Here is a 24,232-nt window from a genome sequence, read left to right as displayed (position 1 = left end):
AATCCTGACATTTCAATGACGGAGTGGAATTCTTGAAAGGAATATGAACGCTCCAAGTGCTCTGTATGTTTGGACAGAATCCCTTTCTCCCCGATCGCTTCTTCATTCTTGATTAGACGATGAGCAGCCTTTTAACGTATCTGGTAATTGATTACCGATCTAGGAGCACAGTGCTACAATACTGAGCTACATTAATGACCTCATTCAATCACACATAGCGTAATTCTTGTGGTCGGAATGAAAATAATATAAAATATTGCCTTAGCCCCAGTGAGGCTTTAATGCCATATCTCAAGACATCATTTGTTTCGGGAAATCCAATGAGTATTAAATTACATTTTTTAACTAGAAAAACATTTCGTTGAAATATTCACACAGAAACTCAATGCTATTAGCACTGTATTCTTTACTTTGGGACCTGGGTGTTGTGTTGGAGCAGATGTTTAACCACAATTGTGTCAGAGTTTTTTCCCCCATGTAGCTGCAATAAAATTAGGGCTCAGCTCAAATTACTCACAGGTTTTCACAATTTTTTTTCCAGCATTGTTGGGTAACGTCTCCCATATTTGGACAGTTTGTGAGGCTTCTGGATAAATGTTGGCACATTCATTTATATTGTCCTGACTAGTTCTTCCCCGAATGGCCCTCAGGGACATCATTATTTAGTCAAAACTGATTGGATATGCAGCATTATGACTACAACCTGTTCATAACATGATCTCTGATTAGCTGGGATACCCCTTGCTACTGATCGAGGAAGCATTCTCAATTATCTGCATCTGTCCATTGAGATACACACCCATGTCATTCTCTACATGATCTACCTCCACTGTTAAGAGGCAGTATTGCTGGAAATCCTGTGGAGAGAGAGCGCTATTGCACTTAAATCCTGTTTGTGGGCTTCCTATGGATCTGGTTGGCCACTGTGAGAATAAGATGCAGGACCTGATGAGCTTTGACTTGATCCATCAAGGATTCTTCTTGTGTTCTTATGATCCAAGATCCAAGAAAGAAGAAGCAGCACCCATGGGAAACAATGGCATTGAATTGATGAGGGAAAGGTAAACATCTTCACAATTAAAAACGGGGGTTCAATTATTCCTGCCCAGCAAAACAGCTATGATTAACTTGAAATTTAAACTGTAGAATATTCAGCAAAGATCTAAATAAAAGCAGGATTCCATCAATTTCCTCATCCCTGTTTTAAAAGCTGACCTATTTGCAGGGGCATAATAATGAGCCTACCGTTCATGGGCAACAAAAAAATGCTTCTTACTTCTGCACGGTGCTAATCAAATTTCAGCCTTATTTATGGAAATTTGAATTAGAACTGGTGATGCAAATAGCACAACGAAGCATAATGAAGATGCCATGGAATGCCGTCTAAGGAATTTGGTTTTGTCTCTGTTCGTCATAAGCAGGCTGGCAGACCCTTGTCCTGTCAGCTGTCACTCTCGCTCCTCACCCTTGAAAGCTGTCCACAGCAATCAAGCTGTCCATGGCATCTTATACCGCAACACAATGAAATATTTATTAGACCGCTACCAGATTTGATAGAGAATGGCTGCAGAGTTTCTCTTGTTTATTAGATGGAATTACAAGATAAGTAACCTTACAAAACTGTCTTTAGAGCACTTTTCTAATACACAGGAATGGGTTTTTATTAAAATTAATTTGCTTGGTTCACTAGAACTGCTTTTCTCCCCAGCTGGTACTGATACAGTAACTACTCTTCTCCCCAGCATATTTGGACAGGAGGTGTAGGAAACAGCCAGTTAGCGGACGTAAAAGAAAGCTGCCTAACACCAAGGTCCATCCAGCTAGCTCTCCAAGTTCTTCCCAGCTCTACCTGGAGATGATGCCTGGCAGCTAAAGTTCCAGCAAGGATTCTTTGTAAGTCTTACCTGGCAATGCTGGAAACTGAACCTGGACCTTCTGCATACAAAGCACCTGCTCTCCCGCTGTGCTACAGGAACCCACAAATCTGCTTGCCAGAGATGTCAAGGGGAGGGTTGCCTCCTCCATCTGCTGAGCTGTACAACAACTGCACTAGCAGAAACCCACAGCGGAACAGATCGCAAAATCTGCTGTGCAACAAAAGTTACCAGCAACTTGCTTATGCGTTTTCTTGCTGTCAACATCCTGCTAGCACAAAACATTTTGCCAACGGGACAAAAATGCCACCAAGTGAACAAATATATCTATAGTGCATTTCTTTATATTTAAATGGTGTCCTGGTCCTATCTTGCTGGAACGACACATTTTTCATTTGGATTTACTCCCTGTAGTATTTCACCTTTCATTTATTAAATACACACATACACATATATATCCCCAGAGTCTCCTATTTTTCACATTTCCATCAGACTCTTGAGTGGTTTTGACAGGCTCATTATTGCCCCCCACATCCCATTCTCCAAAGGTTGAAATCATGGCAGCGAAGGGGAGAATTTCACCACCTGGAACTCAATAGACGTTGAGGGAACAAATCCAAAACCTCACTAACATTTGAAGGGTAAGTACTCCCTTTTGGATATGGTCACCCAGTAATTTATTTTACAGATATATTTCCAGCCCCTTAGACAACTCAGAGAAAAAGAATACCGGGAAAACTGGGTACTTAATCAGAAATGACACGTAATGTGGCTTTAGTAAACATTTAGTTTGCAAATGGTATTCTGTAAAAGAAACCACGAAACAGGAAATCATATAGAGAGAGGATCAGTGCTTTTTTCAGGGGGTCCTCAAGGGTACGCAGTAACGGCACCTCTTTGTTTGTAAGTGGCACTTACTGTAACAACTTCATGGGGAGTACCTATTTTTCTAGAAAAAAAGCACTGGAGAGGATTAATGTATGGCCAAATCCTGATCATAGATACATGCTCGTAACTGGGAGAAATGCATGTGTCTGATGTCGAACGTATCAGCCAGGATTCTATCCACCAGAACCACAATATCCTGCCTAGGTGAAATGCATTTTCAAAGGAGGCCTCAAATGAAAAAGAGCAGTGAGGGCACCCGGCTTTCCCTTTTTGTACTTCCATGAACATTTGTTTCAGCAGTCTTTGTACCGTGGGTGCAACACTAGGGGTTTACACTAGGGGTGCAACATCTAATTTATCAACTCAATTCGAATTATTGATTAAAAACTTGCCAAGCAACTAAATGAACACCCAGATTGATCAGGTAACACAACTAAAATAATAATACCAACTACTTATTGAAAATTGCAGATGGTGGACACCATCTTAGAAAAGTAGTTTCTCCTTCACTAACACGGAGGAAGGAGTGCCTCTTCTAAAATGTATTTTCTCCCTTCAAGAGTACTGCTTCAGTCACAGTCAGACTAATGTGGGTATAATACATTAATCAGTTGATTAAAACTCATTTAATTGGATTAATATTTCTTTAACTACCGTAGCCATGGTCATAGTGATTTGGTGCACTTTTGATTTGTACTGCGTCTGAAGGACAACAATGCTGTCTGTGGTGATGTCAGCTACAATCCTGTGCATACTTTACAGTGGTGCCTCGCTTAACGAATGCCCTGCTTAACAAAATTTCCGCTTAACGAAAGGTTTTTTATAACGGAGGTTGCCTCGCTAGACGAATTCATTTTACGAAAAATTTGTCTAGGGAATCGCGGTTTCCCATAGGAATGCATTGAAATTCAATTAATGCGTTCCTATGGGCAAAAAAAATTTCAAAAAAAATTCAATGCATTCCTATGGGATTCGCTAGACGAATTTTTCGTTATAAGAAAAGACCCGTGGAATGAATTAAATTCGTCTAGCAAGGCACCACTGTACTGGGAATTAGTCCCAGTGAATACCATGGATTTACTTCTGAGTAGACATGTTTAGGATTGTGCAATCAAGCCCTTTCACCCAGGGTGGAGTCCCACTGAATACCATGGATTTATTCCTGTGTATACGTGCATAGGATCATGATATTTTGCCTGTTCATCTAGGGTGAAGAAAAGTTCTTTATTTCTTTTAACTGATATCACCTTAATAAAATATAAATATTAAAAAAAAACAGGGTGGAGAAAAGTTATGGCCTATTTTGATTTGGATCAAAGTCTCAAATTTTAGATCTCATGTAATCAATTGATTTTCCCCCCCAAGAAGTGCATAATTTTGCAATAAGGATATTTATTGACAAAATTCAAGTAACCTCCGAGCAGAGCAATCCTTTTGAAAGCAAAAACAAACCCACAACCCAACAGCTTGCTTAAATGTGGATGATCTCATTGGGCGCTCTAAACGATCCACTTCTCAAAGCATATTTGCTCTTGAGAAAACACACACACACACACACACGTGCTCTTTTGCCACTGTGGACCAAGGACTGACCTGCCCCAGCATGTCTGGTGCAATCGGAATGATGGGCCAGATGGTGGAGTAGACTCCGAAGAAGACCAGCCAAAGCAGCATGCTTCCCCAAACAGCCAAGTGACTGAACTGCAAGGAAAGAGAAACAAATCAAGACACACAGCACAGCCTCCTCCTGCTCCCACACTTGACTCTCAGGTATTATTTTACTTCCACCTAAGGCTTTTGCCAGTCTCACTCCGGGCTGTCTAACACGCTTTATTTTCAGCCAGCAGCAAGATTGATTAAACGGCTTGGAAGAGTCTTGTGTTAAAAGCCTTTCTCTGCGAAAGGCAGCACATTGCTTTCAAAGCTAGCTTATCCCAGGCATTTAAAAACAAAACAAAGCCCTAAGCCAACCACGTTCTTAGCATGATGTTTCCCCTGTCTCCAAGAATCTAGCTCAGAGGGATAGGGTAGGAGGCAGCAGAGGTAGGATTCGCCCATTCGTCCCAGTGGGACAGCGGCAGTAAGGTTCCCAAACATTTATGGGTCATTGCTCGCTTGGTTCCACAGCCTCATCCCCCAGTGCCTCCCATGAGAAGAATTATTCAGCATTACACTTTGCACAACCCGCCAAGGACAACACAATAAAATCCAAAACTGTGACCGTTAATGGCACATTTATTCAAAATCCAATCAAAACTTTATACAGTGGTACCTTGGTTTACGAACTTAATCCATTTTGGAAGTCCGTTCTTAAACCAAGGTGTGCTTTCCCATAGCAGCGGGGGACTCAATTTACAAAGGGAACACACTCAACAGGAAGCGAAACATGTTCTTATTCCAAGGCAAAGTTCACAAACCAAAACACCTACTTCTGGGTTTGCAGCGTTCTTTATCCAAGTTGTTCATATCTTAAACCAAGGTACCACTGTAGTTTCATTAATGCAACGAGACTGATGAACTTGATCCAGTGATCCCAGCTTTTCAAAGTCTGATAGAAAGGTACACTTCCAGTGCCCTCTAGCCACCTCGCTGACTCTTTGCGCACACCCCCGGCAATCTCACACCCCTGGGTGGTACCACCTGCTTTGGGAACCACTGGGTTAAGTGCACTGGCAGAGCCAGTCCAGGGTTCCCAGCTTTGTGTGTGTACCACACTGACCTTGCTGGTGCATTACTGCTCCTCTTCTAACCCCTGTGCCCCCCCCCCCCAGTAAGGAGCAGTGATAAGCCGACCAGGGGTAAGCTGAGATATATAAATGCAATTTAGAAATGTAAATGCAATAAATTTACACTCAATCCAAACCAGTGTGCTTTGGAACATACCCAGAATTACACCTGGATTCCAGGGAAATATCTGTATTTTGAATATTTCTCTCTCTCTCTCTCTCTCTCTCTCTCTCTCACACACACACACCATTCTTGCTTTTGTGTTAATTTTTGGAAACACAGAAAGCATTTTTGACAAGTTTTTCTTTCCTTTTTTTCCCTGTTCAAATATGTCTATATCATACTTTGGCTTTGATGTTAATTTTTGGAATGGTAAAAAGCATTAAGCGGCAGGATGTTTGCTGACTCTTCCCTTAAAGTATATTTGGAAGAATAATAGCAATACTCGTTTTCATTTTTTTAAAAAAAGTACTTTGAAAACAAGCGTTCTTCACTGAATGGACCACATGGGACCCACATCAAGCTTTGTTTATTTTTAAAGCCCTTGGACAGTTTCTCAGCTTTGAAAACAATTCTTCCCTGAAAACGGTTCCCAAAGTTTCTAACGATAGTAAACTAAATCAAAATCACCATCATGATTAAGGAGAAAAACTGATAAAACATACAAAATCCCAATCACTATAACATAGTAAAAACTGACAATTAAGAAACCACACACATTTCTTTTAATTCTGGAAATTCCAGCAGTGTAATCCTATGCCTATGCAGTAGCAGAATCACAGAGTTGGTGGTAGAGGTGACCTCAAAGGTCATCTTATCCAGACCTTCCCAAATGCAGGAAATCTGCATTAGAGTTAACTGAAGACCGGCATCCATTGGCTGGAACACCAACAGTGGGCGGAGCCAGAGCTGATGACAGGCAGAGTCAACTGCTTCCTTTAAGCAAGCGGGGACCACCTCCTCTCACAAGGAGGCATTAATCATATCTCTGACCCAGCCAGCTGTCCCCTCCCTACTAGTTGTTATCAGCTCAGAGCGCAAGTGGTCATTGCCCTGACCAATCCAGGCACCTTGACCACACCCTCAAGCCTTACTAACTGAAACTCATCCAATATAACAGGACTTGACTGCTCTGGAGGCTTCTCCACCCCATCGTCCAGCCTGGACACTGAGGTCCAGCGCCGAGAGCCTTCTGGCGATTCCCTCACTGTCAAAAGCGAGATTACAAGGAACCAGGCAGAGGGCCTTCTCGGTAGTGGCACCCGCCCTGTGGAACACCCTCCCAGCAGATGTCAAGGAAATAAACAACTATCTGACTTTTATAAGATATCTGAAGGCAGCCCTGTTTAGGGAAGTTTTTGATGTTTGATGTTTTATTGTATTTTTAATATGTTGTTGGAAGCAGCCCAGAGTGGCTGGGGAAACCCAGTCAGATTGCCGGGGTATACATTGTTGTTGTTGTTGTTCTCAAGATTCATCTGCTATAACGGTGGAGTCAACATCCTGTTGGATGCAAGTGATTTCATCCTCAGAATGCTTGGCAAACAAGTCACAGCGAGCTACCATAAAAAGCCACAAAAATGTTAAAAACAGGCACCAGCTAACCATTGGGGAAGGATGTAGTCTTAATTGCCTGCAAAGACCTGGCAGAATAGAAAAGTTTTTAGCAGGTGTTTAAAAGTTGGCACAGACAGGAACGGCAGGTAAGGAGGCCCACAGGAGGTGGAGCTGAAGCCTTGGCCAATGACAGCCAGAGCCAACTAAGTGTAGTTTTGTCCCCATCCTCCTTCTGGCTGAGTTTTACAAGGGCAACACTGAAACCGAGGTGGAAGAGCGGACAGGCAGAGTCACATCCTGGGCTGGTTGTAAGCAGGAAGTGGAGGCTGACCAAGGGCAGGCTGAGGTTGGTGCCCCATTTGCCCTAATGTATCAGCTTCTGCGGCCCAGTAGCTTTTTCATAGACCACATGTAGTTGCATAATGCGCCGTGGCAAAGGGCACTGTTTTGCTCCAGCGTAGTAGCAAACAGTTCTGAACTTCCGTGCATGTCAAAGAACATGCAAACAACTGGAGACCTTTCTTCTCTGCTGCATTGAGCAACGGCTACTGTGCGCTCCGCCCGAATTTATTTATCCAAGCGTTTCATTCCCCTCTATCCTATCCTCTCATTCAGCAGTGAGAGTTTCTCACTCCTGAGACTAAACTGAATGTAACCAATCCACCCGATGATGGAGGTGAGGCTTAAGTCGATGGCACGCTCTCAATACTTCTCAAGTGCTCGGAGGAAGTCTTTCCCAGAGTGAGTAAGCCACAGCTGAAACAATAAGGCTTGCCAGCAGTGGTGTGTGAGAGACTGGGAAGTGGGCTTAGAAGAAAAGGCAACTTAAAAAAAGAAAGAAGAAGAAGCATGAAGGCAGCACACTTACAAATCAAGTTTTTAAAAAAGAAAAGGAAAAACACCATTTTTTTTTAATGCTCCTCAAAATTACTCTCTCCGTGTGTGTGTGTGTGTTTTTCCCCCAAAATGCTTCACCAGAGCCTTTTTGGGTTGAGTCCTGATAGCAGAAGGTCAGTAACTGCTGTATTTTCAGTCATGGGGAGTGGAATTAGATAAGAGAAGCATCATGCTATTAATCATTTAGTAAGAATTAAAAAGGCACCGTATACCTAAGTAATATGATTGGTACGCAAATAAACTTTTTGAAAGGGTGGGCTTAGGCTGGTTAAGCTATATTTGAAAGCAATGCACAAGGACGTATATGAAAGATATTTCATTTTCCTTGAGGCTCGCCCTCCATTGTGGAAAGGGCAGGGAGGAGCAATGCAGTTGTGCCACATACTTGCTATGCCACATCTTTCCCCCAAATTCAGAATGATAAATAACCCAGGAAAACACCTCACCTCCTGGTTTCATACCTCCAGCTCAAATTCCTCTTCCACTCATAAGCACATACACAAACACACCATTTACCACATTTTTATTTCCCTGGTATGGTGTGTGAAGGGAGGGTGCTACTAATTTCAATAAATGATCCCAAGTTATGCAGAAATCAACTGCACCCCCCCTTCCGTGTCATCAGAGCAGAAAACCTGGGGAGTTTAGCATTCACCTAGGCATACACCAATATATCCTTTTTTCCAGTGGGGATGTGTTAAATGTAATCTGTAGCAGCCAGTGTGGCGGCCAGTGTGGCGAGTCCTGGTATTGCTGCAGCTCAGTGCACAGGGCTAGGGAAGGGTAATGGGGACGCTAAGGCTGTATGGACACACCGGAAGAGCCCAATCTGGCATTCCCACTTGTTTGTCTGTGCACCGCTGTCCTTGCAGTCGCCATGCCCCCCCCCCCCCCGGTCCAGGTAAGCTGCAGCGATGCCAGTGCTGCAAGATCTTACCCAACACACCAGAGGCCACAGTGCAGTAAGTAGTCTTTCACAGACTGCATGTACTAGCATAATACGCAGTGGCAAATAGCACTGCATTATGCCACTGTACAGTAATAGGAAATCGTTCTGATATTTTATGTGTGTCAAAGAGTATGCAAACAATTGGAAGGCTTCCTTCTCTGGTGTGCTATACAGTCATACCTCGGTTTAAGTATGCTTCGGTTTGAGTACTTTCAGTTTAAATACTCCACGGACCCATCTGGAACGGATTAATCCACTTTCCATTACTTTCAATGGGAAAGTTGGCTTAGGTTAAGTACGTTTCAGGTTAAGTACAGACTTCCGGAACCAATTACACTCATACTTCGGGTTAAGTACGCTTCAGGTTGAGTACTCCGCGGACCCATCTGGAACGGATTAATCCACTTTCCATTACTTTCAATGGGAATGTTCGCTTCAGGTTAAGTACGCTTCAGGTTAAGTACAGACTTCTGGAACCAATTGTGTACTTAAACCGAGGCACCACTGTATAAGTATAATATATGCCTTCCTTTTCTTTGCTCAAGTAATATTAGGAATGGTGGGGGGGGGAGTGCTGGTTGAAACATTTCTAATACTTACTTTTGTCCATGCTGTGGTTTCTAAGCCAGCTTTCAGGCAGACCGTCACCACAACATACTGCAGAGGTAGAGGGAGAGAGAAATGTTGGAAGAAACATTTAATCCCAGCATGCATTTCCCATTCACACTTGCTTCGCCCTCTCTGGCTTTTCAAAAAGAAAGCAATAGTTAAATCTTGTGAATGCCCACAAGCACATCACAGCTCAACAATGTAGGAAACAGGTGCCGTTTTACTTTTAAATGTTGCAGTGTGTTCAACACATTTCAGGAGTACAGCAGGGAGGTTAAGGAAGCTGTTTTCAAAATGGCGTAATACATGTCCTGATGGGAATGCCCAGAGATCCTGGATAGGTGCTGTCGTGTACAAGTGGCATCATGGGAAACGCTCAGCACCAGTTCAGCCAGGTGGACAAGGTCCAAGTCTGCACAAGATTGTAAGTCAAACAACGGGAGTGTGCAAACACGCTGGCTCTGAAAGAGGAGCTCACATTTGATTCACTCCTTCTGGGTCATTTTAGCTTAGTGCACCATGGCAGCTAAGCCCAGGCTTGGCTTAGCATATCGTTTGAACCTGGGTATGCGGTTAAGGTTCACGTAACATATCGTAAAACTGGGGGATTCACTCCCAGGTAGTGACAGCAACCAACTTGGATGGCTTCAAAAGAAGATTAGAAAAATTCATAGAAGAGAAGGTTATCAATGGCTATGTTCTGCCTCCACTGTCAAGAGGTGGTATATGCTGGAAATACCAGTTCATGGGGAATGCTCAGCACCAGACGTTCAGCCACACGAACAAAGACCATGTGCAGTATTGTAGCTGAATTTTAGCAACTTACCGTATAAACTATATTTCCAACAAACAGGTAGTCTACACTTTGGCCACTTGCAAATACCGCATCTGGAAAAAAGAAGAAGATAACAAATATTAAATATTTCATTTGCCCAATGAGTTATTCTTGTTTTGTTTTGTTTTTTAAAAAAGGCTATTTAAGATTTTCAAACAGTTTGAACAAAATTAAGTAAAATGCAACCGTGAGCAATTTTTAAAATATCTCAATTCACAGAATATCTTAAAACTAAAGAGGAGATTGGGTTAAGAAGAAAAAGAGAGCGGGTGAGCTAAAAAACAGATTAAAGGAAAACTAAGGGAAATAAACATTAGAAAGGTGCATGTAAACATGCCAGCTCACATTTAACTGGTGGTGCGGCCTGAACAACATCATTCCTTTCTGCAAAGGTAGTGAAAGGTAACCAAGCGACTGGGAAACATTCAGCATGAGCCTGAACACACTTTTAACATCCTGGTGTGTTTTTGAAACATGTCTCCTGGATTTCTCTTTGTAGGGAGGATAAATTTTGCATACTGGGTTTCTCAAAGCTCTTTCAAAAGCAGCACATTGGAAGCAAATAGTGTACAATGACTGTCTTAGCCAATGCTGAAGCTATTAAATGTTCAAAAATAGCGCGCACACACACACACATTAGGAGTTGTTTGAGCAGAACGGGGAATTCCTGCCAAGAACGAATAATCAAAATATCTACAGGAGATGAAGAATTCCAGTTACCACATCATCTTCGTGCCACTGTGCTGCATACAGATGCAGTCCTGCTATATGTGCTTTTATTTCAGATTCCTTTGAAGCAAGGGGATATTTTTTTTACCCCAAAGATTACCAAAAGAAAGAAGAGAAGCAAAAACCCTCCCTTTAGTGCCTATAGCTGCTATCTTAAAAAGCTATTGGAGGGTGTTAATGGCGAAAAGGGACTGGGCATCTTATATTCCAACACCCTTTCTCCTGTCTGTAAGTACACACAAAAAAAGGCAAATACGTGTTAATTTAACATATGGAGGTGCCAAACTTGGCAATACTTCAAGTAGCCAAGTTTATTCGTGCTTAGCTCCTGCTGAGGAAAGAAGAAGAAGGGCTCCTATGAAAAAAGGAACATATGGCAGCTGTAGGAATTCTCAAATTAATCCAAAAAGGGCTGTAATTCAGAAGGATTACACAACCATCTCACTTCAGCATGGCAGCCAGTGACACATGTCTGCCTAGGTGAGGCTGATCTAAAGCAGAAACCTAGAGCCACAACCTGCAAGGTGATCGCTGCCTGAAAGAGGGAATTATGCCCTTCCTTGAATGAAATGATGACGACAACAAATCCACCATTAATTATCATTTTATCATGGTTATTATTACTGTTAATATGCTTTAAGTTTGCATTCTGCCTTTCGATCTAAAGGTTTTTAGGGTGGTGCATAGCAATTCATTAAATTTTATTAAAATGCCCATAAGGGCTACAAACTTCTGACATAAACATCTCAAGAAATCCAGACAACTGAGCAGCAATCTGTCTCTTGTGCCAGCCAAAGCCATAAACCGGAGAAAATAAATGTGTTTTAATCTGCCACTTAAAAACAGATACTGTAGGGGACAACAATGATGACATGGTACTTCCAAGTCACCAGATGACAGACCCCAGCAGCTTCATATAGATATTAAAAAGCATCAGGGATTGAATGGTAGCCTTTGCGACCCCACAGCAGAAATGTGTGGTGGAGCAGAGAAGGCGTTTCCCAATGTTACTCTCTATTATTGATCCTGCAGTTAAGAGCAGAACCACCCTAAAGGTGCCTCCAGCTCCCAACCCACAGATCCAGGAGGGTACCTCTGTCAATATTGAATAAAGGTAAAGGGACCCTGACCATTAGCTCCAGTCGTGACCGACTCTGGGGTTGCGGAGCTCATCTCGCGTTATTGGCTGAGGGAGCTGGTGTACAGCTTCCAGGTCATGTGGCCAGCATGACAAAGCCGCTTTTGGCGAACCAGAGCAGCACATGGAAACACCGTTTACCTTCCCGCTGTAGTGGTACCTATTTATCTACTTGCACTTTGACGTGCTTTCGAACTGCTAGGTTGGCAGGAACAGGAGCTCACCCTGTCGCAGGGATTCGAACTGCCGACCTTCTGATCGGCAAGCCCTAGGCTCTGTGGTTTAACCCACAGTGCCACCTGCATCCCTGTCAATATTGAATTCAATATTGAATACTGCTGAGAAATAAAGAAGAACCAACAGGGTTGCATTCCCCTTGTCTTGATAGCAGCAATCATTTTGGGTGATCAAGGACATTTCCATGGCATATCTGGGCTGGACGTGAGACTGAAATGAGTCTAGATAATCAGCTTCATCCAAACATGCTTGGAGCTGGCTACCAACGTCTCAATCACCTTGCCCCAAAAAGTGACTCGCTATTGCCTCCTTCAGGATGGTTGTGAACACCCCTTCCCTGAGAACTAGCTACTTCATGGTCCGCAGCATCAGTCTCCATCAGCTACATGGGTCTAGTGTTTTTAACTATTTATGTTCTAGGGCAGCGATGCAGAAACCTACTGCAGGGTGATATATCCATTCATTCAATACAGCAGGGGTGGGGAACCTGTGGCACTCCAGATATTGTTGGACTGCAGCTTTCAGCATCCCTAGTCAATGGCCATGGTGGCTGAGGCTGAGTCCAACAACATTTGTATGGCCAGAGGTTCCACATTTATGCTCTAGAGTCGTTTCACACACTGACCAGGATCCAGAGAACTCTTAATGTGAATCCAAAACATGGAAAAAGACACAGCAGGGCTCTCTTTCTTTGGCACTCATATGTGTACCTCATCACTGGCGATGGGCAAATCTGTCAATGTTGGTTTCTCTCTATTGGTCTTTACCAATCTTAAGTTCTCTGTGTTTCCATATCAATTAGTGAACTGCTTTTTAAAAAAGCCCTCCAGAGAATTCATTAGCATTTTGAAGTGAATTTATCCCAAAATGCACGTTTATAAGCAAAAAATAATAATAAAAATCCTTCCAGTAGCACCTTAGAGACCAACTAAGTTTGTCATTGGTATGAGCTTTCGTTTGCATGCACACTTCTTCAGAAAGCTCATACCAATGACATGCACATGAAAGCTCATACCAATGACAAACTTAGTTGGTCTCTAAGGTGCTACTGGAAGGATTTTTTTATTAGTTTTTGTTTCGACTATGTCAGACCAACATGGCTACCTACCTGTAACTATGTTTATAAGCAGTTTTACCCAACACACACACACGTTTGGAACCAAATTTTCCTTAATTTATTGCATTTTTGTATGTTATTTTCGCCAGTATATGCATCTTTGGGGTCACTTTATATGCATTTTTGTGCACCTTATTTGGCTTGAGAACCGCCCCGCAAAATTCAGAGAAGTGCAAATTTCAAAAAAGTGGCTGTGTTTGGGTTCTCCTTTGTTTCAGAAAGTGAGAATTGGGTGGGTTTGCCTTTAGGTGCTAAATGAATCAACCCGCCCGCCCCGCCCCCCCCCCCAAAAACAATCCCTGCTCATAACCAGCCTTTCCTGGCAAGATATAATTGAAGAATGTTGCCAAGTTTTTAAATGCCATGAAGAAATCTGGTTAAGTCCAGGTACATTTGGAGAATTTCAATGTCAGAGTTGCATCTATAAGTTGTATTTTGTAATATCATGGACTTGCACTTTTGGAATCCCAGGGCCCTACAGAAGAAGAAGAAGAAGAAGAAGAAGAAGAAGAAGAAGAAGAAGAAGAAGAAGAAGAAGAAGAAGAAGAAGAGGAGAGAGAAAAAACTTCCTACAACTGTCAGGGATGTTCAGGATGTGCTGTGAACACTTATTTGTAAGGCTGCAGAAGCACTCATTCATTGCACATATGCACTCTGCATCCTAAAGAGCTTAAAAGGTTAAAGGACATACTGGTGTGAATGATGTCTTTCTTTTCATCTGAAGTTTTAAAAAGTGTTCCCTCAAACATAAAAAGGGATAGAAGATCTATATCCATCTCTCCCTGAATAGCAAAGCAGCCAGGGTTCTTCACTTGGTAATGTGTTGGTCTTTGAAACTATTTATTTATCGATTCCAATTTAAATCTCCAACACATCTCAAGACGGCATCCTAAAACCAGTAATATTCTAAATGGATCTAATAATTAAGTTCATGACTAGCATGAAAGCTGACTCTCAATATGGAAAGGGAAAAAAACCCTGCAGTTTAGAAATATGGATAAATGTTTATATATACAGTGGTACCTTGGTTTGCATATGTCTTGGTTTGCATATGTTTTGGATTACAAACACGTCGAACCCAGAAGTGCATGTTTTGGATTACAACCCCCCCTTTTTTAATTCCAACAATTTTTTTGGGAGGCCCCATTGGCGAAAGCGCGCCTTGGGTTACAACCCGTTTTGGTTTACAAACGGACCTCCGGAACGTATTATGGTTGTAAACCAAGGTACCACTGGAATCATATAACTCTGGTTGCATTCAATTACACTGAGTTAACTGGTCATTTTTATGGAGACTTATTCAAAACAAGTACTTCCTATCACATTCCTCCTATCGATAGCCATTCACTCAAGAAACTGGAATAATATGCAGAAAGCCAGCACAAAGTGGAGTCTTCATAGGATCGGCCAACTACATATACAGTCCTTGTAATAATCACGCTAAAAGAGCAAAAGGTTGTGTGAATCAATATTAAATCAATGCAGCTGCATGTAAAGACCCCCTGAATCATAGACTTACAATCTCTGGGGGTTGGGAAGTGCTATCTACCGAAGGCTGCATGCAAACAGGGTAGATTTGGAAGGTCACTGTTGATAAATGTCTGAGCCTAGAGGCTGGTGGTCTGTCTGCCATGATTAATTTCCTAACAACCTGTTGTGAACCGCAATCACATTGGAGATGGGCCAGAAAGGCTGACATTCAGGAAAGAATGAAGCACTTACCATGTTCCAGGGCTTTTAATGGAAACCAAAAGAGAATGATGGAGTGGATCAAAGCATTGATGCAGTGACCCCAGAACACCTAAGGAAACAAAACAAGAAGGTCAGGGGGGCTGACCAAACTCTCAAAGGCTGTTTAACTCCCATCAAATGATTCATTACACACACACACACACACACAACATTAAATTTTATTTTAAAGGCTTTTTTAAAAAAAGCAATACCACTAAAGCTAGTATTAAAATTCAAAAATCGTCAGTCCAAATGGAGGTCCCATCTGCTATACAGTGGAATCTCGGTTTTCGAACATAATCCATTCTGGAAGACCATTCGAAACATTCGAAAACCGAGGCGCAAAGGGCAGTCTGCAAATTCAATAGAGAAAATTTGGGGGGGGGGACTCAGTGGAAGCCGTTTGACTTCTGAAGCGCTTTCAAAAACAGAATAATTTACTTCCTGGTTTTCGGCATTCGAAAACCGAAATGTTCGACTTCCAAGACATTCAAAAACCGAGGTACCACCATACATTTAAAGCATCACTATGCTACTTTAAACAGGGCTTCCCCCAAAGAATATTGGGAAGTGTTGCTTGTTAAGGGTATTTAGGGTTGTTAGGAAGCCCCTATTCCCCCCACAATTCCCAGAGTTCCCATTGTCTTCAGTGGAGGCTTCCCATGAAATGCAGAAAGGGATAGGGTCAAATCTCTTCCTCCCACCTCCTGTGGTCTGAGGCTGCTTCCAGGTCACTATTATTTACATAACTATGCACACAAACACAGTGGAACCTCGGTTTATGAACACCTCGGTTTATGAATTTTCGGTTTACGAATGCCGTGGACCCATCTGGAACAGATTAATTCACTTTCCATTACTTTCAATGGGAAAGTTCGCTTCAGTTTATGAACGCTTCAGTTTATGAACAGACTTCCGGAACCAATTACACCCATGCTTCAGGTTAAGTACGCTTCAGGTTGAGTACTCCGCGGACCCGTCTGGAACGGATTAATCCACTTTCCATTACTTTCAATGGCAAAGTTCGCTTCAGTTTAAGTACTTCATGGACCGTCTGGAACAGATTAATCCACTTTCCATTACTTTCAATGGAAAAGTTTGCTTCAGTTTATGAATGCTTCAGTTTATGAACAGACTTCCGGAGCCAATTGTATCCATAAACCGAGGTACCACTGTACGTGTATGTGTGTGTGTGTGTATGTGTGTGTGTGTGTGTGTGTGTGTGTGTGTGTGTGTGTGTATATATATATATATATATATATATATATATATTCTTTTTATAAAAACAATTGCATTAAATTCACATCATGTCAAGTTGGGTCCTCATCATTTAGGGGCGGTGGTGATAATGAGACTCCCTAAATTTGATTGGTTAAAAAATATACTGTGGTTATAAAACCATTTTTCAATTTCTTAAATATCTCCCCGCATCAGATTGTTGGGTATGCCCTGTGCAACTACACAATACAACGATTTTTCTGAAACTATATACAACTATGTTGAATGATTCAAGTTAACCATGCAACCAGTGCAGACATTTAGCAGAATATGAAAGTAAAATGCTGCCTTTACTGTTTTTTCGCCAAGTAACCATGAAGAAAATTAAGTTAACAGGAGCACACCAACCCTTCTCCATAAAACCCCAACTTCCCAATCCTAAGTTTGTTTTCTTGAGAGATGGACATTTGGTGCTTCACAATTATCCCTTGAAATCTTAAGACTTCTCTGATGAGCACCGCCTCAGAACTTTTCTTTGTTTGAACCATACACATTTTGTTTAAAAAATAAAGCTTCGAGTGCTGAAGCTTTGTTAGTACGAATAGGTTAATAAAACAAGAAGGTTGAAAGAAGAGGAAATTCTCTAAAATATGAAAAGAAAATACATCAGTGTAATTTTACCTGCATATCTCCCTGAAACATCTTTTTAAAACCTCAACCTGACAGGAACAATAAAGTCATCTCAATATTTTCACAGAATCTCTTGAGGGGTGGAAGCCTTAAGGAAAGGCTGTCAGGTGAAAGAGTGGGGACATTTCATTACATGGTTATACAGCATGTGCCACAGAGAGGGCACACTGTGGAGCTGATTAATTCACATGCAGGTCTAGGAGGTTCTTTGTAATGTATGTGAGTTCTATGGTGAACATTCTAGTTTGGAACTCTATGCATAACTTTTTGAACTCATTGCAGATGTGGCTTTAAATCAGTCCACGTTGGTTTCTACCCATGCTACCAAAGGACTTAGCGAGCTGGATGCATGTCAATTCAACACACTGAACACAGCAGGAGATCAGCTTCCAGCACAACATCGGAACTGGGCGCCAAAATACAAACCATGAGCTCAGCACATAGTGTGGCTGCCATGGTCTCAAAGGGTAATGTGAGCCAGCTCTTGTAGGTTGACATTCATGGCTTAAATTAAGCCAGGGCTTACAATGGCTTAGCTCTTGAACTTGTTACTAATGCTTAAGTTGTCCTGAAAGTCATGAAGTAATAGTTAAGAGAGGGGAGGCTTTAAGTATACATGGGTACACTACCTTTCCTTAACCTCTGGGTGAAATGCAACCAGCTCTCAGAGATTTGAGTCTTGGCATGGCTCAATGGCGGAAACATGCACGTTGACTTGGGATCTCTGGGTTCATTGGCTTCTTCAGCACAAAGCTCCCCAAGGACCAGCTCATATGTGATATTGAAGACTACAAGTATTGAAGCTTGCAGTGGCTTCCACGTACAACACCCACTTACAGGATGCCACATTCCTGACCATTGGCTGTGCTGACGAGGACTAATGGGAGTTGGAGTTCACAAAATTTAGAGAGCACCATATTGGCTATTTCTGCTGTTGACCATTAAGAATTAACCATTTCCAGCTGCACAAAACTGGGATGCCACAGTACAAATGGAAAACTCAGTTTTAAAGTAAAGCGCATCCCAAATGTTTTCTCCCCCTCCTCCCCAAAGCAAAACATTGCCTCTTACCCTGCTATTGAACCCATCGGCATTTTGAGTAATTTTGTAGAGCTGGGGAAACCTAAGCATGTTGTCTTGAGTGCACGACCGCTCAAAGATTCCCAAGGTGAAGGGAGGCAATGCCGTGAAAATCTAGAGAAAACAAAGGAAGTAATTAAAAACAACAAACCATTAACTTTATAAACAAGCTGCAGAGCATACTTCATACCTGGGAGAAAATCCTGACACTGTTAAAAACAATAGCAGCAGTTCTGCTAAATCGCCAGTGCTGAATCTGAACTGTACAGTTCAAAGCACAAGAGCTTTCACCACTGGAATGCTGGGAACAGCAAAGCGAAAGGCGGCCAGTGATCCAGTGAGGGAGCTCCATGGGGGCAGGTTGGGTTTCCTTGTTGCTGATGACGGAAAGGGTCAAACAACAGATGGGTTGGGAATTAGGAATGGGCAAAAATGGACAACTGAAAAACTGAAATTGATAATTCAATTCTGTACATTTCCACACCAGTTTCCAATTTTTATTTTTAAATGTCCTCATTTAAATTCATCAGCATTTGGGTGCAAATTTCTCATATGCACATTTTTGTATGCAGTTTTGCCTAATATAATTTTTGCAAAGCAATTTTCCATGATGCATTTTTTCTATGTTGCTTTCACTGATATTTATATGCACACTTCACTCCTAGCACATGCATTTTTGCACACATTATGGCTGGAGCATGGCACAACGAAATTGAAGAAAAAAATGTGAGTTTCAAAGGAAGGCTGTGTTTCAGTTCGCATATTAGAAAGTGCAAATTAGGTTCACCTTTAAATGAGAAGTGAATCAGATTTGTCCACCATTCCTAGTTAAGAGACACACAGGCCTGCAATTGTAGCAAGCAATGGGAATCCAAAATACATCTGATGCCTTGGATAATGGCCAAAAGGAGAGCAGACAACCATTATCACATATTTTAGAATATGTGAAGCAAATGAGGATGGATGACCTCAACCTCATTAATATCAAGTCCAATGACCTATTTTTATTTCTTGCAAATTTATCATTTAATTCCAAAGGATTTATATCCTTCCTTTCAACAAGTATTTCCAAGGCAGCTAGCAAATGTTTTAAGTAAATGCATGTTTAACAGCCAAAGGAGGCTGTGGATCACATGGAGTCTAAATCAATCTTCAGCTGCTCTTCAGGAAAGAATCCAGGAAGGAAGGAGGCAAAAATAACATGAAGTGCCTGCTTCTGCTGGACTATCTCTTCCTCTATTCCAGAGGCATCTCTCACCAGGTATCCTGTGGGAAAGGGTTCTAGTGAGTTTCTGTTTTGATTTTGGCCGCATTCAGACATCACGCTAAACCACAGTTTTAACTTCTTGTACAGTCGTACCTTGGATCCCGAATGCCTTGGAACTTAGACATTTTGGCTCCTGAACGCCGCAAATCAGGAAGTGATTGTTATGGTTTGTGCACGTTCTTTGGAACACAAATGTCTGGTGGGGCTTCCACGGCTTCTGATTGACCGTGGAAGCCGCAATTTGGTTTTCAAACATTTTGGAAGTCGAACAGACTTCCGGAACGGATTCCGTTCGACTTCCAAGGTATGACTGTTAATTTTAATGTATTGTATCCCCCCCCCCGATTTTATGGTTTTATTTTTTTGTAAACCACTCTGATGGTTTTTTTTTATTAAAAAAACAAAAACGATCAAGCGTTGTATAAATGTTATGAAATAAATAAAATAAAATAAATCATTAACACATCTGGAAGGCCACAGATTCCCTATCTCTGCTTTAAAGTGATGCTCAAAGGCCACCATTGTCTTACTGTGATTTTACAATTGGATTTTGACTTGACTTGCAAGCAGTCTTGGGACAATCTATGATCTTAAAGGGGGGGCATAAATGGCTGCAATAAACAAGCAAGTAAAGGATGTCTTATGATGTCTGGGCCGCAGTCACAAGTATAATCACTTCAAAATAATTTCCACCGATTATTAGTGGGACTTGTATTCCAAGAAGATATGTGCAGAACTGAACAGTAAATTAGCTGAATTTACTGCTGATTCCAAATCTGTACACCCACCACATTTTTATACAATCTGTGATAAAGCTATAGGGACACAGGGGGGGGGAAGGCAATTTCCCCATTTTGCATTTTATTAACAAGGAAGCTGCTGCAGAGCCACGAAACAATGAGAATAGCTTTGAGGAAGTGGCCACTTTCCTTACTGAAATATTCAGATGTTCACATAATTAGATGGTTAAGGAATAATACTGTAACTATCAGATTAAGATGGTTAACTGATGTGTACTGTTAACCACCTGTGTAACAGAGGTAAGAACAGGCATCCCCAAACTGCGGCCCTCCAGATGTTTTGGCCTACAATTCCCATGATCCCTAGCTAACAGAACCAGTGGTCGGGGAAGATGGGAATTGTAGTCCAAAACATCTGGAGGGCCGAAGTTTGGGGATGCCTGGGTAAGAAGAAGACTACAACTATTTGTTGTGCCTGCCTCCAATCAATGTGTGAAATTCAGCAGGTGGCCCACAGTCATTTGGTTCTTCTGTTCTTTTAGTATTCCCTGGTGACAATTCTGGATTGACAGCTTATGCCAGAACTAGCAGACTTCCCTCTTCTAGGAAAGGAAGCCCTCTCTGAGTTTAAACATGGCAACCATGTGCTCCCCCTGGCTTTTTAGTGTCTCCCTTTTTCCTTCTCTCCTTTGTCTCTTCTCTTCCATCCTTCAGGCTTCTGTATCTTCTGGCAAAACTACAAGTTACACAGGAAATTGACTGGGTTGGCTTTGCCAGTGCATTTGCACTGTGGTGCCCTCACCACTGTCTCGCCCCCTCCTGATATGCCACAGCAATGGGGAAGATGGAAGGTCAGGGAAGCAGCACTACCCCACCAACTGTGGGCTCAAAAAAGTCCACTGTCATTCTGCACACACTCTCACACATACGCATATATCATACATATATATGATGTTTTCATAATGAAGCTGTATTACTCTCATTTTGGAATGCTTCTTTGGTTGGTTTCTAATATTTCCTGATGCTGTATATAATGTTGTCAGCTATTATTATTATTATTATGTTTTGATACTACTGTTTTACTGTGTTTTGTGACCGTTGCTCACTTTAAACCATTTATGAAAAGGCAGAATACCAACAATTTAAATGAACAAATGAACTAATTATTTAATTAAAGCCATTGGAGGATAATGCTGAGTACATATTTGAAATAAGATTCATGCTTAAGAGCAAAGCTGTCTGCAATTCCTCACAAACCAACGCCACCCCTTACCTCCCATAATGAAAGTTGTACATCATTTGAATTTTCTTTACCTAGACTTATATCTCCTGCACTGTATTTACCTTCAACCAGCTGTCTCTAATTATGTACGGTTTCTATTTATTTTCTTTGCGAAGGGGGGAGGGAGGGAGAGAGAAACCAGTTCCTTTTTTAAAAGTTTGGAGTTTGATTCCTGCCAGAAACATGTAAGAAGCCTGGAGAATGCAGGTGAAGATCAGCTTCAACAAAGGGCCGGCTATTCCTGGGGATCAGTAACAGCAAGTACATTTCTTAGCTCCATGATGTCATCCATCTCCTTTGAATTAGTCACAAAGCAACACACCAGATGGGGAGCATTCTGTATTCTTATGCGTTAGATGAGAGCCAAGACTAATGGGCAGATCATATGATTGACTTTCCTCGCTGTGTCCACATGCATAAGGAGCAAGTCACTTGTTCCTTGTCTTGGGATTGCCCCGGTCGCAGCTGCCAGCTGAGCAATTGTGGATCTCGGAGGAGGTGGCTATTCCCACGAGCAGTTTTTGTATAACAAGGCCTTTGGGATACACTAATCCATCCCCTGTATGTACCACACGGTAATACTGATGTGGGGTGTGTGTGTCATCAATATTTTGGAGAGGTTGACATGTTTTTTTCTGACTGTTCTTATGTAGTACCGCCCCCCCCACAATTTCTGTGACACCTTAAATACTAGCATATTTATTGGGGCTGACTGATTTGGTGTTTGATGAGCTAACTCGCAGATTGCAATCCTATACACACTTATTTGGGAGAATGCCCTATTACACTCAACATCTTCACCACACCCTCTTCCCTTATCGGTTGTGATGCAATATTATGGTCATGCACATATTATCTGTGCAATCTTCCACTGCATTGTTGATTCAGGGAGATGCAATTCCTAGCATGCATATTGTTCCGAATTTGCTGTCTGATTGCATATCTAATTGAATGAGTCTGGGGGTTTGGACAAAAGAGTGGTAATGGTCTAGAACAGTGTTTCCCAACCTTGTGCCTCCAGATGTTTTGGGACTACAACTCCCATCATCCCTAGCTAGCAAGACCAGTAGTCAGGAATGATGGGAATTGTAGTCCGAAAACAGCTGGAGGCACAAGGTTGGGAAACACTGGTCTAGAAGTATCAACTGGAATGGAAAGTAATGAAACTCTTTAACTGAGTTTATGAAAAATATTATAAATTCATGTTCTTCAGAGAGCACCCGAAAGCTCCTGAAAAGGGTGATGGACATATTATAGACTTTTATGGTCAGTGAGAGAGATCAGTGGTTGGAGGCCATTGCTGGTTCTGCCACCATTGTTGATTCAAAAAATAAATAAATTCTTTCCAGTAGCACATTAGAGACCAACTAAGTTTGTCATAGGTATCAGCTTTCGTGTGCATGCACACTTCTTTAGATACACTGAAACAGAAGTCACCAGACCCTTATGTATAGTCAGAGGGTGGGGAGGGGTATAACTCAGAAGGGTGGTGGGAATAGGTGATTGGCTGATAGGAGTGGTAAACCTGTTGACGACTGTTAATGACTGTTGACCACTGCAATTGGTCTTGCAGGAAAAAGCAAGGGGGGAGATGGCTGAAGAAAGCTTTATCATGTATAATGAGATAAGAATCCAATGTCCTTATTCAGACCAGGTCTCTCCATGGTTTTAAGCTTGGTAATGAGTTGCAATTCAGCAACTTCTCTTTCCAGTCTGTTTCTGAATTTTTTCTGTAATAAGACAGCTACTCTGAGATCTTGTATAAAATATCCTGGGAGATTGAAGTGTTCTCCTACTGGTTTCTCTGTCTTGTGATTCCTGATGTTGATTCAGTAAGGCCAAAAACAATGCGTTTCAGGAGTGTTAGAAATAGATTGAGGTGGGGCTTTGCAACAACTGAATCTGGAGCCCCATTTCTTCCCTGGAATTGGCATAGAAAAAAAGGGGGGAAATCAAGGGGGAATCTGTACCCCACTTTCTGCACTGGCTGACAAGCAGGGCTTTGGAAATGGTGGTTCTCCTGGAATGGATTCTTTGTTGCTGCTCCAAATTAGAATATGCCAAGTGCTTTTATTTTAATTTTTGCCCTCAAATCTAAGGCAAAGCAAGAATAGCTCCCACTCCCACCCACCCACCCGCCATTACTCACAATGCATATACAGATGATAAGTAGAGATAAACTACCTAGACATAAACAGAAGTGGAATGCCATCCGGGCTCTGCATGTTATCAAGCTGAGACGTGGGACACTTACCACATTGTAGAGGCCAATGCACCACCGCTCAAATAAAATCTGCCCAGAAAATCCATTAACGAATGCAAACCAAAGCTGAAATAGAAGAAAGTTACACAAGGCTTTAGATCAACATGCCACAAACATTCTTTCTATGCACTGAAGAAGAGGAGAGTGTGCAATGTGGACATCATCTGGAGACAGCTGCTGGATGATGAAGAAGAAGAGTTTGGATTTGATATCCCGCTTTATCACTACCCGAAGGAGTCTCAAAGCGGCTAACAATCTCCTTTTCCCTTCCTCCCCCACAACAAACACTCTGTGAGGTGAGTGGGGCTGAGAGACTTCAGAGAAGTGTGACTAGCCCAAGGTCACCAAGCAGCTGCATGTGGAGGAGCGGAGACACGAACCCGGTTCCCCAGATTACGAGTCTG

The 24,232-nt window shown here is 42.0% G+C and overlaps 1 protein-coding gene across 9 annotated transcripts in view; it reads right to left on the bottom strand.

Annotated features, from left to right (window-relative positions):
• ATP8A2 (ATPase phospholipid transporting 8A2) overlaps positions 1-24,232 on the bottom strand; it is a 325,668-nt gene that overhangs the window by 82,937 nt on the left and 218,499 nt on the right. For all 9 annotated transcript variants that reach the window (XM_060273823.2, XM_060273822.2, XM_088668267.1 and 6 more), the window contains 6 exons: positions 23,820-23,894; positions 18,268-18,390; positions 15,280-15,358; positions 10,328-10,389; positions 9,493-9,549; positions 4,356-4,463 (listed from right to left, as the gene is read on the bottom strand). In XM_060273823.2, the coding sequence (XP_060129806.1) occupies positions 4,356-4,463; positions 9,493-9,549; positions 10,328-10,389; positions 15,280-15,358; positions 18,268-18,390; positions 23,820-23,894 (504 nt within the window). The remainder of the gene's footprint in view (positions 1-4,355; positions 4,464-9,492; positions 9,550-10,327; positions 10,390-15,279; positions 15,359-18,267; positions 18,391-23,819; positions 23,895-24,232) is intronic.

Source organism: Zootoca vivipara, chromosome 4 (assembly GCF_965207765.1).
Source record: "Zootoca vivipara chromosome 4, rZooViv2.hap1.1, whole genome shotgun sequence".
Taxonomy (NCBI): Eukaryota; Metazoa; Chordata; class Lepidosauria; order Squamata; family Lacertidae; genus Zootoca; species Zootoca vivipara.
The sequence above is the reverse complement of the archived record's forward strand: the minus strand, read 5'-3'. Positions and strand labels throughout refer to the sequence as shown.